General features: G+C 32.4%; 1 protein-coding gene across 2 annotated transcripts in view; it reads right to left on the bottom strand.

Annotated features, from left to right (window-relative positions):
* The window catches only part of rasgrf2a (Ras protein-specific guanine nucleotide-releasing factor 2a), a 39,354-nt gene extending 22,070 nt beyond the window's left edge, over positions 1 to 17,284 (bottom strand). For both annotated transcript variants that reach the window (XM_051121016.1, XM_051121017.1), the window contains exons 1-8: positions 16,656 to 17,284; positions 8,193 to 8,299; positions 3,855 to 4,002; positions 2,439 to 2,528; positions 2,069 to 2,322; positions 1,276 to 1,355; positions 466 to 659; positions 231 to 340 (exon numbers count right to left, since the gene is read on the bottom strand). In XM_051121016.1, the coding sequence (XP_050976973.1) occupies positions 231 to 340; positions 466 to 659; positions 1,276 to 1,355; positions 2,069 to 2,322; positions 2,439 to 2,528; positions 3,855 to 4,002; positions 8,193 to 8,299; positions 16,656 to 16,934 (1,262 nt within the window). In that variant the 5' untranslated portion in view covers positions 16,935 to 17,284. The remainder of the gene's footprint in view (positions 1 to 230; positions 341 to 465; positions 660 to 1,275; positions 1,356 to 2,068; positions 2,323 to 2,438; positions 2,529 to 3,854; positions 4,003 to 8,192; positions 8,300 to 16,655) is intronic.
* Positions 17,285 to 18,868: the final 1,584 nt, after the last annotated feature.

The following is an 18,868-nucleotide window of genomic DNA, read 5'->3' as shown; positions in this document are numbered from 1 at the left end:
TCAAAATAAAGGTTCCAATTATAACATGTTTTCACAGTCTTAAGCAATAGAAGAATGCCATGAACAATTTTTAATTATATGTTCTGGTGTTTTATAGACAAAATACTGATCCGAAGAACCTATAAAAGCATTTTAATCTGCAATGAACCATACAGCAACTTAAGAGCCCTAAACGTTCCAGAATGGTTCTTCACATGAAGAACCTTTATTTCTAAGCATTTTTCACTCACTTGGACAGTTCCTCAAGTTTGGATTTGGCAAATTCGAGACTCTTACGCTCCACATGTTCGTGAGGCGTGTGGGCGAGGAGCTCGTGAAGGGTGATGATGTATCGTGGGATCTAATGATAACAATAAAATACAGAATTACTAATTTTTACACAATCTACCACAGTAAAATGAAATGAAGTATGCAGAATGCTAGCGCTGCTATCTTTTATTCAGAGGTCAGAGGTCAGCTGTTCACCTGAAACATGGGGTAGGTGAGGAAGGTTTCCAGCATTCGGCCCTCGCAGGCGGCGTTTGCTTCATACTGCTTCAGAAGCTTGTCAAAGTCCCGGTTCTGTTTACAGTTCGCCAGAACCTGCAAACTGTACTGATGGTTTCGCACAAACTCCTGATAAATGTTCAGCATCGGCAGCAAGATGTCGAAGAGATCCGCTGAAACGTGACAGATCGGTTTTCAGACAATTGCATCATGTTTATAAAAGCATTGTCAGACAAAATTATGATATCTAAGTGGTCGTTAGCATGGAAGGAAGTCAAATCACACATTTGTCTCAGCAAAATTATTAATATATTTTGTATTCTGATTTGTTTAAATTATAAGATGAGAGAATTATTCTTATGTTTATTTTCATTCTATATGTGGCGAGTCTAAAAACCATTGCACTGCATGTTGTAAATAAAATAAAATAAAATAAAATAAAAATTATGAGGTGACAGAACTATACTTATGTTCATTTTTATTCTATATGTGGATAGTCAAAATTCCATTGCACTGCATGTTGTATTATCAAGGGCTGTGTGCCATAAAATAAAATTTAAAAAAAAAAAAAAAAAAAAAAAAATTATTAGGAGACAGAATTATACTTCTGTTCATTTTTATTTTATATGTGGATAGTCAAAATTCCATTGCACTGCATGTTGTACTATGAAGGACTGTGTGCCATAAAATAAAATAAAATAAAATAAAATAAAATAAAATAAAATAAAATAAAATAAAATAAAATAAAATAAAATAAAATAAAATAAAACGCAGCTTAAACAAACTCACCTAAAACTAATGTTGGCCAGTTGGCTATTCGAGCCTTCAGACCTTGATGGAATATCTCATGGAGAAACATTATCGTCTCACTTTCACACAAAGAAACAACAAAATAGAGAAATGCATTGTGCATTAATTTCTGAAAAACATATTATACTTAAAAAAAAAAAAAAAAAAAAAAAAAAAAAAAAAAAAGGACATAGTTGCATTTTTTAATCAGACGATACTTGCATATTTTAAACATTTATTGATGGTGTTAGAGTAAAAGTTATTTTTTTGTTGGTTAATGGCCTGCCAAAATTGAAAAAGAATTTGAAATAGTGTATAAAGGTTGTTTTCTGAAATGAAAAACTAAAAGTTATTCATAAGTAAAGTAAAAAGGAATAAAAAAGGTAATTGTGACTTTTTATTCCACAGTTCTGACTGTTTTCTCACAATTGTAAGTTTATATATCACATTTGCGAGTTACATTGTGAAATTAAAATTAACAAAAGAGTGACAAAGGACAGAATATATATTAAAAAAAGATTCTGTAACTTAAAAGGTATAAAATAAATAATTAATAATATGCAAATACTACATATTAGCTAGTCTAGATAAAATCATGCAAATAAAATTTGACTGTGATTGGGCGCTGGAAAAAAATAGGCTAGTTTTCATTCCTTTTGGATGGGTTTTGGACTGGAAATTTTTCTGAGAGCCAAAAAAAAAGAAAAAGTAATTGGAATTTTTTATATCTCAAAATTCTATTTTTTGTTTCTCTCACACGCTTTTTTCTTGACCATTAGAATACTAAATATACCTATTGAGGAAGATGCTGCTGACATCATCATGACTAATGGGGGGTTTTTTGGAGCTGGCCGCCATCCTGAGCGGCCGCAGGAAGCAGTTGACCAGGATGGAGAGCTGGAGCACGTACTCCGTCTCGGCCTCCACCATGTTGAAGACGATCTGGTTTCTCTTTCTCATGCTCTCGGCGTGAGGAGAGCAGATGTAGTCCTGCACGATGATCTTCCACTTCCTTCTGCACAGCCAACCACGCATGAAGCTTTGCACCTGCGAGAAAACACCCAACGGAGACGCCCAAATGACTGCACTTGTGCTAGACGTAGCAAAAATAGCAAAAATGTGTAAACAAATATATGACAATCCACATGTAGGCAATCATATACCTTCTTGATTTTCTTGATATCTGGATCTTCTTCCTCTTGATTGGATTGATAGGGCAACATTCGCTCTTTTGTTTTATTCAGAACGATAATCTATAACACAGATAACACAGATAATACACATGAAGCAGTGTTGCCAGGGTTTTTCCTTCACAATTTGGGCAATTTTGAAAATGCTATTAATTTTTTTTTTTTTTTTTTTGACTACCTTTGAAAAAAAAAAAAAGTTAAATTTGACCCTGTTTTACTACTGTGTATTGATCCTTTACTGCTGAATACCTGGCAACCTAAGGACTGCTGAAAGAGCAAGTTAAGTGTATTGACTGTTTAAAAAATACAAGATCAGTGTATTTTTATTTAATGTATGAAGATAATAATTTGAAGAGTTTATTTGCAAAAAATGATAATTTAAAATGTTCAAAAGTCATGTGTTTTATTTTATTTTTATTTTATTTTATATTATTATAATGTTTTTTTTTCTTGTTTTATTGTTAGTTAGCTGTATTCTTTTAATAAAAAATAAAATAAAATAAAATTCTGGCTGAAACAAATGCAAAAACAGCAACAACAAAAACAATAATAATAAAATAAATATATATATATATTATTAAGCCAGAATTTTATTCAGGGAATAATAAGAAATACTAAAAATAAATAAATAAATAAATAAAAAATTAGAACGGTAAATGCAATTTTTTGTCTGACAATTCTGACTGTCTTTTCTTGCAATATTGAGTTTATATTTCACAAGTCCGAACTGTGAGACAAAAAAATTGTGAGAAAAAAAGTTGCAATTACATTTTTTTTTCTGTGGCAGAAAAAACAAAACAAAATTGCAAGATATAGTGAAAAGACAAAGTGAACAGACAATATCCGTTTTAAGGCAAAAAGTTTTATGGAAGTCAGTATATCATGTTGTGACACTGTTATTAATATTTATATCATATTTTAAGGAATTTATCATGCCAAGTGCTTTTAAAAAAATTCTAAAATAAAAAAAAAAATTATAATATATATGTGTGTGTGTAAATTTTTATTATTTATTTATATATATATATATATAGATAGATAGATAGATAGATAGATATACATATACATATACACACACATATATATATGTGTGTGTGTGTATATGTATGTATATATATGTATATGTGTGTGTGTATATGTATATGTATATGTATATCTATATCTATATATCTATCTATCTATCTATATATATATATAGAGAGAGAGAGAGAGAGAGAGAGATATGTGTGTGTGTGTGTGTGTGTGTGTGTATATACATATACATATATAATTCCCCCCCCCAAGTTTCAACTGTGACTGACTGAACATTGGGCCTTATGGGTGAGTTATTGAGTGTAAATTTTTCTGGGATCCGGCAACCCTGAATAGAACTAATGAAGGTGAACTGACCTCTGCCTTTAGTCTCTCAATCTCTGTATCCTGATCTTCCAGTTGTGTACGCAGCTGATTTGCCGCCACTTTTTCTGTCTCCATAATCTGCACCAGATGGATGTATTTCTGCATGAGAACTTCCCGCTCGATGATGAGGTCTGAATAACTGCCAGTGACAGCAGAAAAACAAAGCTGGTCAAAAACATTTACAAAGAGAAAACCTGAGGGCTAAATAATCAATGAGCCACACAAAAGCCTATTTAATGTAGTATGGGTCGTATTTTCTTATGTAGTTTATATTGTGTATATGGTTTTTAAAGAAGAGAGCATGTCTCATCACCTGCCCGTGTAGCATCTGTCTAATTTGACTAGATTTTACCAAGTACAAGTTACTGTAGATGAACATGCAGTGGAATACTGCATTTAATTGAACTGACAAATGTTTCACTTAAAAAGTTAATAACTATGCGTGCCTATATGGTGAGTTGCACTGTTTCATTTACATTCTGCATTATTTTCTCCACCATCATAACTGACCTGGAATTCAACAATGATGTAGAGTAAGACACTGACAGATAAAATCTTGTTTGTTTTTCTTACCTCACATCAAATCCAGCAAAACTACATGCTGCTATTATGGAGCTTTTAGTTAAAGCCAGTTTAGTAAAGGCACCACTGAGGTCCTGATCTACGAACCACATGCAAAACTGTGACGTAAATGTTAAAACACAGCACGACTTTTTCAAAAAGAATATATTACACATAAAAATATTGCAAAGAAAAGCATTTTCAGAAGTTTTAGATGTTTGGACCCCTTTGTATAATGCACAAATGGGGAACTGTGCAAAAGACAAAGTGCAAATGTCATCAAGTTTAAAACTTATAAAAGAAGAGCTACAATAGCATGCATAATTTCTATATAATATCTATTAGTCTGTATGGTATTGGTTTGGTTTGAAACACAGTCCAGACAAAAACAAAGTTCTTAGGTTATCTATAATTTAAGCACTAACTTTGTCTAAAATTTATTTGGAGGAATAAAAACATAGACAAATTAGACCATTTTTGACATACAATAGGAATATAGTGCTATAAATTAATGTGTATAGCAGCTCAGATCATCTGGTTCAATTGTTTCATATCAAGACTTTTTACTTTTCATTTTTTACGATTAGTTAATAACCAACATGAATGAACAATACATTTATTACACTATTTATTAATCTTTGTTAATGTTAGTTAATAAAAATACAGTTGTTCATTGTTCGTTCGTGTTAGTTCACAGTGCATTAACTAATGTTAACAAACACAACTTGTGATTTTAATAATGCATTAGTAAGCGCTGAAATTAATATTAACTAAAATTAATAAATGCTGTAAAAGAATTGTTCATTCTTAGATCATGTTAACTTGAGCAGTTAACAAATGTTAACTAATGAACCTTATTGTAAAGTGTCACTCTTCTTTATGTTTTCTTTCAGTTAACGATCATTTCAAATAAAGGAAATGTTTTTGAAATGGTTTTAGATTTAGTTATTTAGTACTTGAAGTTAAACTAAACAAAACTGATAAATTAGCTGAAATAAAATAAATCTACACTGACCAAAATTATAAATGCAACACTTTTGTTTTTGCCCCCATTTTTCATGAGCTGAACTCAAAGATCTAAGACTTTTTCTATGTACACAAAAGGCCTATTTCTCTCAAATATTGTTCACAAATCTGTCTAAATCTGTGTTATTAAGCACTTCTCCTTTGCCGAGATAATCCATCCACCTCACAGGTGTGGCATATCAAGACACTGATTAGACAGCATGATTATTGCACAGGTGTGCCTTAGGCTGGCCACAATAAAAGGACACTCTAAAAAGTGCAGTTTTACTGTATTGGGGGGGGGGGGCAAAAGCCAGTCAGTATCTGGTGTGACCACCATTTGCCTCACACAGTGCAACACATCTCCTTCACATAGAGTTGATCAGGTTGCTGATTGTGGCCTGTGGAATGTTGGTCCACTCCTCTTCAGTGGCTGTGCGAAGTTGCTGGATATTGGCAGGAACTGGAACACGCTGTCGTATACGCCGATCCAGAGCATCCCAAACATGCTCAATGGGTGACGTGTCCGGTGAATATGCTGGCTATGCAAGAACTGAGATGTTTTCAGCTTCCAAGAATTGTGTACAGATCCTTGCAACATGGGGCCGTGCATTATCATGCTGCAACATGAGGTGATGGTCATGGATGAATGGCACAACAATGGGCCTTATCACGGGACCACTGGGATCTCATCACGGTATCTCTGTGCATTCAAATGCACCTGTGTTGTCCGTAACATATTCCTGCCCATACCATAACCCCACCGCCACCAGGGGCCACTCGATCCAAAACATCAGCAAACCGCTCACCCACACAATGCCATACACGCTGTCTGCCATCTGCCTTGTACAGTGAAAATCGGGATTCATCCGTGAAGAGAACACCTCTGCAAAGTGCCAGACGCAACTGAATGTGAGCATTTGCCCAGTCAAGTCGGTTACGACGACGAACTGCAGTCAGGTCGAGACCGCTATGAGGACGACGAGCATGCAGATGAGATTCCCCGAGATGGTTTCTGACAATTCGTGCAGAAATTCTTTGGTTATGCAAACCGATTGTTGCAGCAACTGTCTGGGTGGCTGGTCTCAGACGATCTTGGAGGTGAAGATGCTGGATGTGGAGGTCCTGGGCTGGTGTGGTTACACGTGGTCTGCGGTTGTGAGGCCGGTTGGATGTACTGCCAAATTCTCTGAAACACCTTTGGAGACGGCTTATGGTAGAGAAATGAACATTCAGTTCACAAGCAACAGCTCTGGTGGACATTCCTGCAGTCAACATGCCAACTGCACGCCCCCTTAAAACTTGCGACATCTGTGGCATTGTGCACTTTTTAGAGTGTCCTTTTATTGTGGCCAGCCTAAGACACACTTGTGCAATAGTAATGCTTTCTAATCAGCATCTTGATATGCCACACCTGTGAGGTGGATGGATTATCTCGGCAAAGGAGAAGTGCTCACTAACACAGATTTAGACAGATTTGTGAACAATATTTGAGAGAAATAGGCCTTTTGTGTACATAGAAAAAGTCTTAGATCTTTGAGTTCAGCTCATGAAAAACGGGGCAAAAACAAAAGTGTTGCATTTATAATTTTGGTCAGTGTATCTTGATATACCAACCTTTTATCTCACAATTCTGACTTTTTTCTCACAACAGGGACATTTTATCTCAGAATTGTGAGATCTAAACTCGCAGCTGCGAGTTATAAAGTCCAATTTTGAGGGACATAAACATTCTCAGTATTGCTACTTTATATCTCACAATTCTGACTTAACTCACAATTGCATGTTATAAAGTCAGAATTGCAAAATTTAAACTTGTAATTCTGAGAAAAATGTCACCATTCACATTATTTCTCAGAATTGCGTTTTTTTTTTTATCTCGCAACTCTGACTTTTTTTGTTGCAATTGCAAGTTTGCAGCTCACAATTCTGACATTTTTTTCCTCAGAATGGCATGATGCAAATGTGCAATTCTGACTTTTTGTCTCAGAATTGCGGGATATAAACTTGCAGCTGCAAGTTATAAAGTCGAAATTGTGAGATATAAAGCCACAATTCTGACTTTTTCTCAGAATTGTGATATAAACTCAGTTACGAAAAATATAGTCAGAATTGCGAGATGAAAACTATTACTAACTACTCTAACTACTCTAACTACTCCTTGCAAGTGCGAGTTTATATCGTGCAATTCTGACTTTTTCTCAGAATTGAGAAATAAGATCAAAATTATGTAAATTATAAAGTCCAATTTTGAGGCGGGGGGGGTGGGGGGGGGAAGACCATGTTCTCAGGATTGCAAGTTTATATCGCACAAATGTGACTTTATAATTCACAATTGTGAGAAAAAAGTCAGAATTGCGAGTTTGTATCATGCAATTCTGAGAAAAATAGTAAGAACTGCAAGATGTAAACTTGCAACTGTGAGAAAAAAGTCAGAATTGTAAGATAAAAAGTCACAATTACCTTTTTTAAAAAAAAATGTATTTAGTGACAGACACAGATTTCCATCTATATTTTAATTTCTATATATTTTAATTTTTAACAAGTAAATGGTTATACCAAGTAAGAAATGGAAATGTTTTTTTTTTATAGTTTTAGTTGCCGAGGTGTTTTTTCTTACGAGAAATATCTGCGAAGCAGGAGACTCCAAGAAACAAGTGATTTTTTTTCCTACTGAAAGGTTGTTACACGACATGCTAACCAGCTTGGCAAAACTGCATTATGTTCTCCAAGGACGTTGAGTGTTTTTTCTTTTTATTGTACCTGGCCTGTTGAATGGCCTCCACCCACTCATTACAATCAGCATCCTCTTCTGTCCGCAGCTCCAGAGGTTTCTGCCCATCGTGGCCGAAAATCACCAGGAAGTAATACTGAAAAAGATGAGAGAGTGTAGGCCACAAATCAGCATTCAGCAGGCCCACGGTGAGCCACATTAAAACAGTCCTGACCTAAAAACAGATGCTTCCAGCGGCCACTAACATGAACTTGCATGCACTCATTAAATGGAAATGACAGTAGACGTGTTACTGAGTAATTTCGCCCTGAATCACGAAGCGGCATGTGAAACAGGCAATCAAAAGAAGATGATATAATAAAACACTAGGTGCATTGCCAACACACAAAGTGAAAAATATAAATAAATCATGTCTGGAAGAGAAAACAGTTTGTTTTTCAAAAAATAAGCATTGTTTTCTTTAACTCTCATTAACTTATGAAAAATTTACAAGCTATTTTTAAAAAGCCAGTCATTTTTGACAGGGAACACCAAATTAGGTACAGGATTTTCTTATGTATATTCCCTCGATTATGAATAGAAATATGACCTGGACATGTTTTTGACAGGTTCACCCTCAAATAAGTGATGGAGCGAAAGAGCCAGAAAACTGTGAGTGTGTTTTATAGGACGTGGGCTTAAGGGCTCGTTTGTGTTCTCGTGATGCACGACTGGTGTGTGTGTGTGTGTGTGTGTATATGTGAGTGTGTGTGGTTATGTAACCAGCAGAGCTTCTCCTCTGTCTTTAATGCGCTGTCCTGAGCCTTAGGCCTCGTTTAAACCGAGAGATAACAATAGACACGACCGGCCTACAAATACATCGCATTCTGTTTCACTTTCACCGACCCACAGAACTATCATCTCCCACTGAATGCTGTTAAAATCAGCTGTATGTATGCGGGTTATAATAACAAAGCTCATTGACGGGTCAGAATTCACATCAGACTCATCTGCATAATTTTTGCTTGCAGCCATATATGAGTGTTTTCTTGGGTCACGCACATAAATGCACACAGATTGTCCTTCCCAAGTCATGCACTGTAGACTTTCATTCAAATAACCGCGTCTGAGAAAAACATGCTGCCAGAAGGGCTACTATTCTTAGATGGGAACCCAGCGCTGTGTTGCACATGTGTACGGCCCGTTTACGGTCAGCAGAGCTGGAAACAGCAAGAATCATGGGAAACGCTTCTTTTAGAGGGACTACATCTGTAAGAATTGAGAAATTATGATAAAATCAACATGCAATAGCATTCGGAATGCAGTTTAACATTTGATATTTATACAAAAAAAAAAAAATAAATAAAAAAAAAAAAAAAAACTTTAAAAAGTTTAAATTTAAAACCTAAAAATTTAAAATACTTTTTTTTAAAGGTCAGGAATAGACTTTATCCATTGGGAAAAACATTTATTTTTTTTAAAACATTTTTAAAATTCATATTATTAAAAAACAGATTTTAAAATTAACTTTTTCCATTGGGAATTTATAGTTACAAAGCATAAGTATCCAGAACTTTTTTTTTTCCAATCTTTTTTACATAAGTTTTTTTTTTTTTTTTTTTTTTTTTTGCATTTAATGCAATTAAACTCATAAAATCAGCAGATTAAACTACTTACATTAATGTAAAATATACAAAATAAAACTAGAATTCCAGTAATTAAAATGCATATTAAAGTACGGTAACAAAAAATATATTTTAAAAATAACTTCAAATATATAAAACATTCAGATATACTCTAATGCTCCGATGTTTAAAAGTTAAATAAGTTAAAAAAAAATAAAATAAAAATAAAACATGAGATATACACTAGCAATACAAACTTTTTGGTCAGAATTGCATAATAAATTCACAATTCTGAAAAAAAAAAAAAAAAAAAAAAAAATCACCATTCACTTTATTTTTCAGGAATGCAAATTTATATCTTACAATTCTGACTTTATAACTCAGTTGTGAGTTATTAATTCAGAATCGTGAGATATAAACTAGCAATTGCATGTAATAAAGTCAAAATTGTGGGTTTGTATCATGCAATTCTGAGGGGAAAAAAGTCAGAATTTTGCAAAAAAAAAAAAAAAAAAAAATTCAGAATTGTGAATTTATTTATTTATTTGCAATTAATTAACATCATAAAATCAGTACATTATACTACCTACATTAATGTAAAATATACAAAATAAAACTAGACTTCCAGTGATTAAAATGCATATTAAATTAACTAAAAATATATTTTAAAAATATAACTTAAAATATATAAAACTTTCAGATATACACTAATGCTCTGATGTTTAAAAGTAAAAAAAGTAACAAAAAAAATAATAATAATAAAAAAATAAAAATTAACAAAAGTGAGATAGTGAGATATAAACTTGCAACTTTAACTCTTTTTTTTGCGAGTTAATATTGCACTCTAATGCTCCAGTGTTTAAAAGTTAAAAACGTTTTTAATAAATACCTTTTTTAGCAATGTAAATTGATGAAAGGTGAGTAAGAAACATAAAAAAAGATTTCTATTTTAATTCAACGCTGTTCTTTGGAATTTTTTATTCAAAGAATCTTGAAAAAATGTGTTATGGTGTGCAAAAAAGTGGGAAAAAAATATCTATATATGTGTGTGTGTGTATATATATATATTATATATATATATATATATATAATATATATATAATATATATATACACACACACACATATATAGATATTTTTTTCCCACTTTATATATATATATATATATATATATATATATATATATATATATATATATATATATATATATATATAAAAACACATATATATATATATGCAAGCAGACTGACTTTACCGCATCATTTGCAATATTTCAAGATAGCGAGCGGTCTAAAAATAAAATAGGCTAAGCTTTAATTTTAATGTTGACTTTAAAGAGAACAGAACTCAAAGTCTGATGCAGTAGAAAGCCCCTGATGTGTAAGTGCTGCGAGCAGAATAATACAGTGGCACTTCAACATGACATCAAACCTGATTTCCATGGTAACGCAAGTCACAGGCACACTGGTGGTTGTGTCAAGCATGTTTCATTTGCATCTGAATCTTTATCATGCACGTTCAAAGAGGGAGATGAATCGACCGCTGCACGGCCGAAACTGGAGCGAGAGTAAATATCGGCCAGTCGGATAATACAGTTATGAGCACTTTGCATCACAATAGCTCCAACTGAATTAGCTTATATAAAAAACTGCCAAACTATTACATCACATTAAAAACATTAGCATAATTAATTATAATTTTATTCTAAACCAAAGCAGGCATTTCATGCAGAAGATATTTGTTCTATCAATAAATGACTGCTTTATAAATACACAGGTTAGTTTGCACATCACAAAAGCTTGTTTAATTGAGTTGGCCCAGAAATCAAAGCGCAATGAGCATTTGTTTTTAAACGCTGTTGAAGTACTTTGAAGCTTTCTGGTGCTTCACGCTGTTTGATGCATTTGCTATGAGCAAACAGGCTCAACTTCAACATACAGCAATATTTCTAACAGTAATACCAAATTTAGGCAGACTCTTTTAGAGAAGATGCAGTGTGCAATGATAAAACATTGAAAAGAATTGGTCAAAAGTTTGTAATAATTAAAATGTTTTATAAAAAAAAAAAATAAGTAAAATAAGTACTTAAATAAGTAAAAAAAACAAATTGTGAGATGTTATAAAGATGTTGTGAGATGCATGTTATAAAGTCAAAATTGCAGGTTTGTATCATCAAAAATTGCAAGATCTCAATTGCCAAAAAAAAAAAAAAAAAAAAAAAATTCAATTGTTTTTTTTATTTTTTATTCAGTGGCAGAAACAGGCTTATTTTCATTTCAATTAATTAATTAAATTATTTATTTATTTATTTGCAATTAATGCAATTAACATCATAAAATCAGTACATTATACTACTTACATTAATGTAAATAGTAACTTAAAATATATAAAACATACAGATATACTCTAATGCTCCAATGTTTAAAAGTTAAATAAGTAAAAAACAAAAACGAAAAAGGTGAGATAATAAACTTGCAATATTATCTTTTTTCAGAATTGCATTATAAATTCGCAGTTCTGAGAAAAATCACCCTTCAATTTATTTTTCAGAACTGCAAGTTTATATCGCACAATTTTGACTTTATAACTCACAATTGCAAGTTCATATCTCTCAATTCTGGGAAAAAAAGGTCAGAATTGTGAGTTTGTGTCATGGAATGAGAAAAATGGTCAGAATTGCAAGATGCAAACTCGCAATTGCAAGTTTTTTTTTTTTTTTAGTGGTGGAAACGAGTTTTTACTTTTAAATACTGTGTGTATTTAATTAGGATGTTTTAATGTTTTTGAAAAAAGGTTTGTCTGTTCACCAAGGCTGCATTTATTTGATGAAAAATACCATAAAAACAGTAATACTGTGGGATATTTAAAATAACTGTTTGAAAATATATTCAAATATAAAAATGTCATTTGAAAGAACAGCATTTATCTGAAATTGAAATCTTTTTAGTAACATTATAAATGTCTTTACTGTAACTTTTGATCAAATTAATGTATCCTTGCTCAATAAACTTACTGTATATATTAACGTTTTTTTATACTTTTATCTTACGATAGTGTAAATCACAGTTTCCACACAACAGCAAGCAGCACAACTGTTTTCAGTATTGATAATTATCAGAAATGTTTCCTGAGCAGCAAATCAGCATATTAGAATGATTTCTGAAGGATCATGTGACACTGAAGACTGGTGTAATGATGCTGAAATGCAGCTTTGAATCACAGAAATAAATTACACCTTAAAATATTTTCACATAAAAAAACTGTTTTTTTTTTTTTTAATTAGAATAATATTTCCCAATTTTTACTGTATTTTTGATCAAATAAATGCAGCCTTGGTGAGCAGAAGAGACTTCTTTCAAAAACATTTATAAAAAAATTATTAAAAAATAAAAAATCATTAAAAAATAAAAGGGGCATGTTACACTTCAAAAGTTTCACAGTTTGCATGCACACACAGACACAAACACACACAAGCCGTGCAAAGAACGTGTCTCAGATTGACAGCACACTGCTGGCCAGAGCCGACGGCTCTTAATCTCAGAGAAGTGTGTGTGTGTGTGTGTGTGTGTGTGTGTGTAGGGGGCAGCAACATCTGCTATAACATAACAGAAGAGATTGTGTGTGGGTTTACTTAGCTAAATCTGACAAAACCTCTCCTCAGGGGGATGGCTTCAATTGGAAAGAATTATACATTAATACAGTTTTTTTTTTTTTTAATGAAAAATAAAATAAAATAAATTATAAATCTCTTTTTTTTGCATTTAAAACACACACACACACACACACACGTGTGTTTTTAAATATATTTTTATATATTAAATATATTATACATTGCTATATATATATATAGCATTTATTTTTTTGCATTAAAAAAATGTTTTTAAATTTATTAAAATTCTAATTTGGGTCATTGAGGGTTACTTTAAAAAAAAAAAAAAGAAAGAAAAAAAAAGGACATCACGAAACTCAGGCTTAGGCCTATGAACAATTGGGAAAACTATATACACATACATATACATATACATATACAAATTGCATCTTAAAGGAGAAGTCCACTTCCAGAAGATCAAAAATTGACAGATAATGTACACACCCCTTGTCATCCAAGATGTTCATGTCTTTCTCTCTTCAGCCATAAAGAAATTATGTTTTTTGAGGAAAACATTTCTGGATTTTTCTCCATATAATGGACTGATATGGAGCCCTGATTTTGAACTTCCAAAATACAGTTTAAATGCAGCTTCAAACGATCACAAATGCGGTCGTAAACGATCACAGCGAAACGATTATCGACTTATCTAGCGAAACGACTGGTTATTTTCATTAAAATAATGCAATTTATATACTTTTTAATGTCAAGAAAAAAATTAAAAAGACATGAACATCTTGGATGACAAGGGGGTGAGTACATTATCTGTAAATTTCTGTTGTTCTGGAAGTGGACCTTTAACAGTGCTTTGTTAAAGAATGTAAGTATATTTTGCCACAAAATTATCGTTACAACCCTTGTGAAAAATAAATAGTGCATTTGAAATACATTTATTTCATGCTAATTACACTACAAATACATTTACATATTTATGTACTGTATTTAATAAAAAATATCTTGCAATTGTACTTTTGGTAAGCTAAAGTGGTATATTTAAAATCTGATAAATTGGACCAACTAATCCTGTACTTAATGCACTTTTGTGCAGAGATAATGCTGAAGTCCAACTAAAGATATACTAAAGTATACATAGTTAAAAACAAGTATACTTCAGGTACACTTTAAAAATATTGGATTTTAAAACTGATATTATTCAAAGATCATACAGTCCTCATCAATGGAGACATTAAAACACATTTTAGGCTTAATATTACGAAATGTGCGTTGTACACAAGTAGTGCTCCCAATAAAGTTTAATTGTACTTTTATATGAGCATCAAGCGATATGTCAGTAAATATATTAAAACATTTGAAAACACTTTTTTAAATATATGACTTTATGACATTTTAAAAATTGTTAATTTTCTTAACGGTAAAAATATACTGTATAATTTGTTGTATAACAGCAATATACAACAAACACTACCATGCTGTATAAATTAATACTTTTAAATAAACAAACTAAGTTTTAAATAAATACATTTTACCCCTATTATTTTAGATGGTAAATTTAGGCAATTTGAAAAAAAAAAAATTAATAAATAAATCACTGCAAACTACAAAACACAGGCAGATTTTGCTCATCGGCACATTAGGAAATTCAGGCTTAGGACCACGAACGGACAACAGGCCTTAATCTAGACGAAACGTGTCGGCCTGAGTGCCATCGTGCTGATGAGGGGCTTTCAAGTCTCGTGTGGTCCAAGCAAACGGCCGGGGATCAGAATATATCTGCTTCATATGCAGAAGATGAGTGCATAATCTGCAAGACGCTGCTTAACATGAGCACTGACCACACCGCATGTCCGTTTATGAGCAAACCTGCTTCTAATATTGTTTTCCAAACATCCTGACCCAAAAATTTCTAAGACTTTTTTGTGAGTACTGAAAAAGCATGGTGACTGTTACACAAGATCAAATGCACAAATATGCAATATTTACAGAAACACAAGCAGAAAAAAAACTTCTGTTTAAGAGCCAAGCTAATTTTGAGGCTGATACGCAAACATAAGTCATTTAATTATTTTTCTTGATAAACCAGACAGTGAATAATAAAGATCACAAGTCTAACCTATTAAATAAGTCAGAGACCTAAAAAAAATTGTAAAAATTTGCATTTGTAAAATAAACTTTGAAGTCAACGCCGGTGTACCAATAATATCCTATAATGTAATTGCTGTCATGTTTGATTGCAATATATGGCTGTTATTGTTAGTTTTAACATCTTTACAGCAATACACAGAAAACACCAGGGCTAGTTGCCACAAGAAAAAGTTGTCATACGGTACAATATTTTTTAGTAACTACGAATTAGAGGAACTAGAGCAGTAGTTTAGTATGTTGGTTTTACAAATCTTGTAGGAAATAAATATATATATATATATATATATATATATATATATATATAAATGATGTATATATATATATATATATATATATATATTTTTTTTTTTTTTTTTTAAATTAGGACGTTTTATAAACTTTATAAATCCTTGATACTAGGGTTATTATATATCGCCCATAAAAAAAAAAAAAAACATTAAAAGATTTTTACTTGAAAAACAAAACGTTCTTTTTAAGTTGGATTATGCTTTTTTATATTTTATTTAAAAAGAAAAGAAAACAAAAAACAAACATTTTATTTCCACAAATTGCCAAGAAAACTAAAACTGAAATAAAAAATTAATTTAAAAAAATCATATCTGAAAAAATAGTAACTAATAAAAATGACAAAAACACAGAATGCTAAATCTTTGAAATTAAAATGAAAGCAGAAAATAATAATAATAATTAAAAAAAAACTCTGAAAAAGTCTGAGAGATAAATAAATAAATAAATAAATAAATAAAGATACATAAAGAATAATGCTTCAAACTAAAATTAATTAAATTAAATTAAAGTAATATTTGTTAAACCACACAAACTTCTTTTTTTAATGAAATGTTGAATTTCATCCAGAAAACAAAAATATTTCACACATTGTGTCTATACAGAAGCTGTTTTTAAAAAACAAACCTAGACTGAGAAACGTTCAGCAGAGTAAAAACTGTGACAACTAGCCCCACTGTACTGTGTTCAATATGACACACACTTATAAACAGACACAAACACGTGGTTTGTGTAAAAACCAACTTCCTCCAAACTGCACGTTTAAACCTGAACTGCGGGTTTGATCTAAGTGAGAGTAATTAGTAGATCACAGATGAGATGTGGAGTGAATATGAGGTCAGCTCATCATACCTGCTGTTTATCTGAACTCTCCTTCCCAACGGTGGACACTTTGGGAGCCGGAATCCTCTCGCAGGTGCATCCCTCCAGCAAATAAATCCCCGATGGTCTGGTGCTCTGCTCGTTCTCAAAGTAAAACAGCACATTCTGGTAAAGCGCGAAGTACTTCTCGTTCCAGCGGTTGTTTTCTGCGGCTTTTTTACTCAAGTACCCGCGTTTGATTCCCTCTTTACGCGCCACCATGGACAGATAGAGCGCGTGCCCTTCATTATAACGCACGCTTTTCTGCATCTTACAGCCTTGGTTGTCACACTGAACCCATTATCATCATCCTCCTCCTCCTCCTCCTCCTCACACACAGCAGCCAGAGATGATGATCTAAAGTCTAGCCGAAAGCGCTGATGCTGTGCGTAAAGGAGATTCCAGACGCGAATGACGCGTAATTACGCACAGCGATATCCTAGGAGTGCGCGGGTAACAAAACAAGCGAAAATACACTTTAGAAAGTGAAAGAGTCATCAAATATCAATAGATAATATGTCTACACTGCACGCAGCGACGTAAAACAAAAATAGATCCAGTGAACAGACGGTACAACAGAATCACGACCGAGATCAGCGCTAATCGGCTTTGACACCAACTTAAAGAGACAGAACTATTTACCCCCTCAGTCTCTGTTTACCTAACGGTCGCTATTTGCATCACTGTCCACAGAGAATACTATGGTATCTTCCTCATGCGCCTCTGAAATTAGTTTCGCGCTTTTGTTTTAAAGTGCAGATGCTGGAACCAAATCTAACTTCGTTTTCAGGAACATGGCAGAAATTTAGCTCTTTATAAGGTCATTTAAAAAGTGTACGTTTTCAAACGAGCTGTTTTAATAAGTAGCGTCCACACTACTTCTATTACTGATGCTAATACTAATAACAACAAACAACTACATACTAATATCTCACTCAAGTAACGTTCTGAGGTCGAATTGAGGTCTACAAATAAACCCCAGCGACTTAAGACTGGTTTTGTGGTCCAGGGTCACACACACACACACACACACACACATATATATATATATATATATATATATATATGTGTGTGTGTGTGTGTGTGTGAGACCCTGGACCACAAAACCAGTCTTAAGTCGCTGGGGTTTATTTGTAGCAATAGCCAAAAATACATTGTATGGGTCAAAATTATTGATTTGTCTTTTATGGCAAAAATCATTAGGATATTAAGTAAAGATCATGTTCCATTAAGATATTTTGTAAAATTCCTACTGTAAATGTATGAAAACTTAATTTTTGATAAGTAATATACATTGTTAAGAACATTGTTATTTGAAGAACTTTAAAGGTGATTTTATCAATATTTTTTCTCACCCTCAGATTCTTGATTTTTAAATAGTTGTATCTCGGCCAATTATCCTAACAAACTATACATCAATGAAAAGCTTATTTATTCAGATTTCATATGATGTATAAATCTCAATTTTGAAAAAAATGACCTTTACGACTGGTTTTGTGATCCAGGGTCACATATATATACACATATGTATATGTATATGTATATGTATATGTATATGTATATATATATATATATATATATATATATATATATATATATATATGTGTGTGTGTGTGTGTGTGTGTGTATATATATATATATGATAAACATTAGACTTTCATATATTTTAGATTCATTACACACAACTGAAGTAGTTTCAAGCCTTTTATTGTTTTAATATTGATGATTTTGGCATACAGCATTATTTTGAAAACCCAAAATTCCTATCTCAAAATTAGAGCATATCATATATTTTAGGTTCTCACAACTGAAGTAGTTTAACCTTTTATTGTTTTAATCATGATTGAATCAACTCATGAAAACCCAAAATTCCTATCTCAAAAAATTAGCATATCATGAAAAGGTTCTCTAAACTGAGCTATTAAAAATCATCAGAATCAACTAATTAACTCTAAACACCTGCAAAAGATTCCTGAGGCTTTTAAAAACTCCCAGCCTGGTTCATTACTCAAAATCGCAATCATGGGTAAGACTGCCGACCTGACTGCTGTCCAGAAGGCCATCATTGACACCCTCAAGCAAGAGGGTAAGACACAGAAAGAAATTTCTGAACGAATAGGCTGTTCCCAGAGTGCTGTATCAAGGCACCTCAGTGGGAAGTCTGTGGGAAGGAAAAAGTGTGGCAGAAAACGCTGCACAACGAG

Source organism: Labeo rohita, chromosome 10 (assembly GCF_022985175.1).
Source record: "Labeo rohita strain BAU-BD-2019 chromosome 10, IGBB_LRoh.1.0, whole genome shotgun sequence".
Classification (NCBI taxonomy): domain Eukaryota; kingdom Metazoa; phylum Chordata; class Actinopteri; order Cypriniformes; family Cyprinidae; genus Labeo; species Labeo rohita.
Note: the sequence above shows the minus strand (reverse complement) of the source record. Positions and strands in the feature narration are given on the sequence as shown.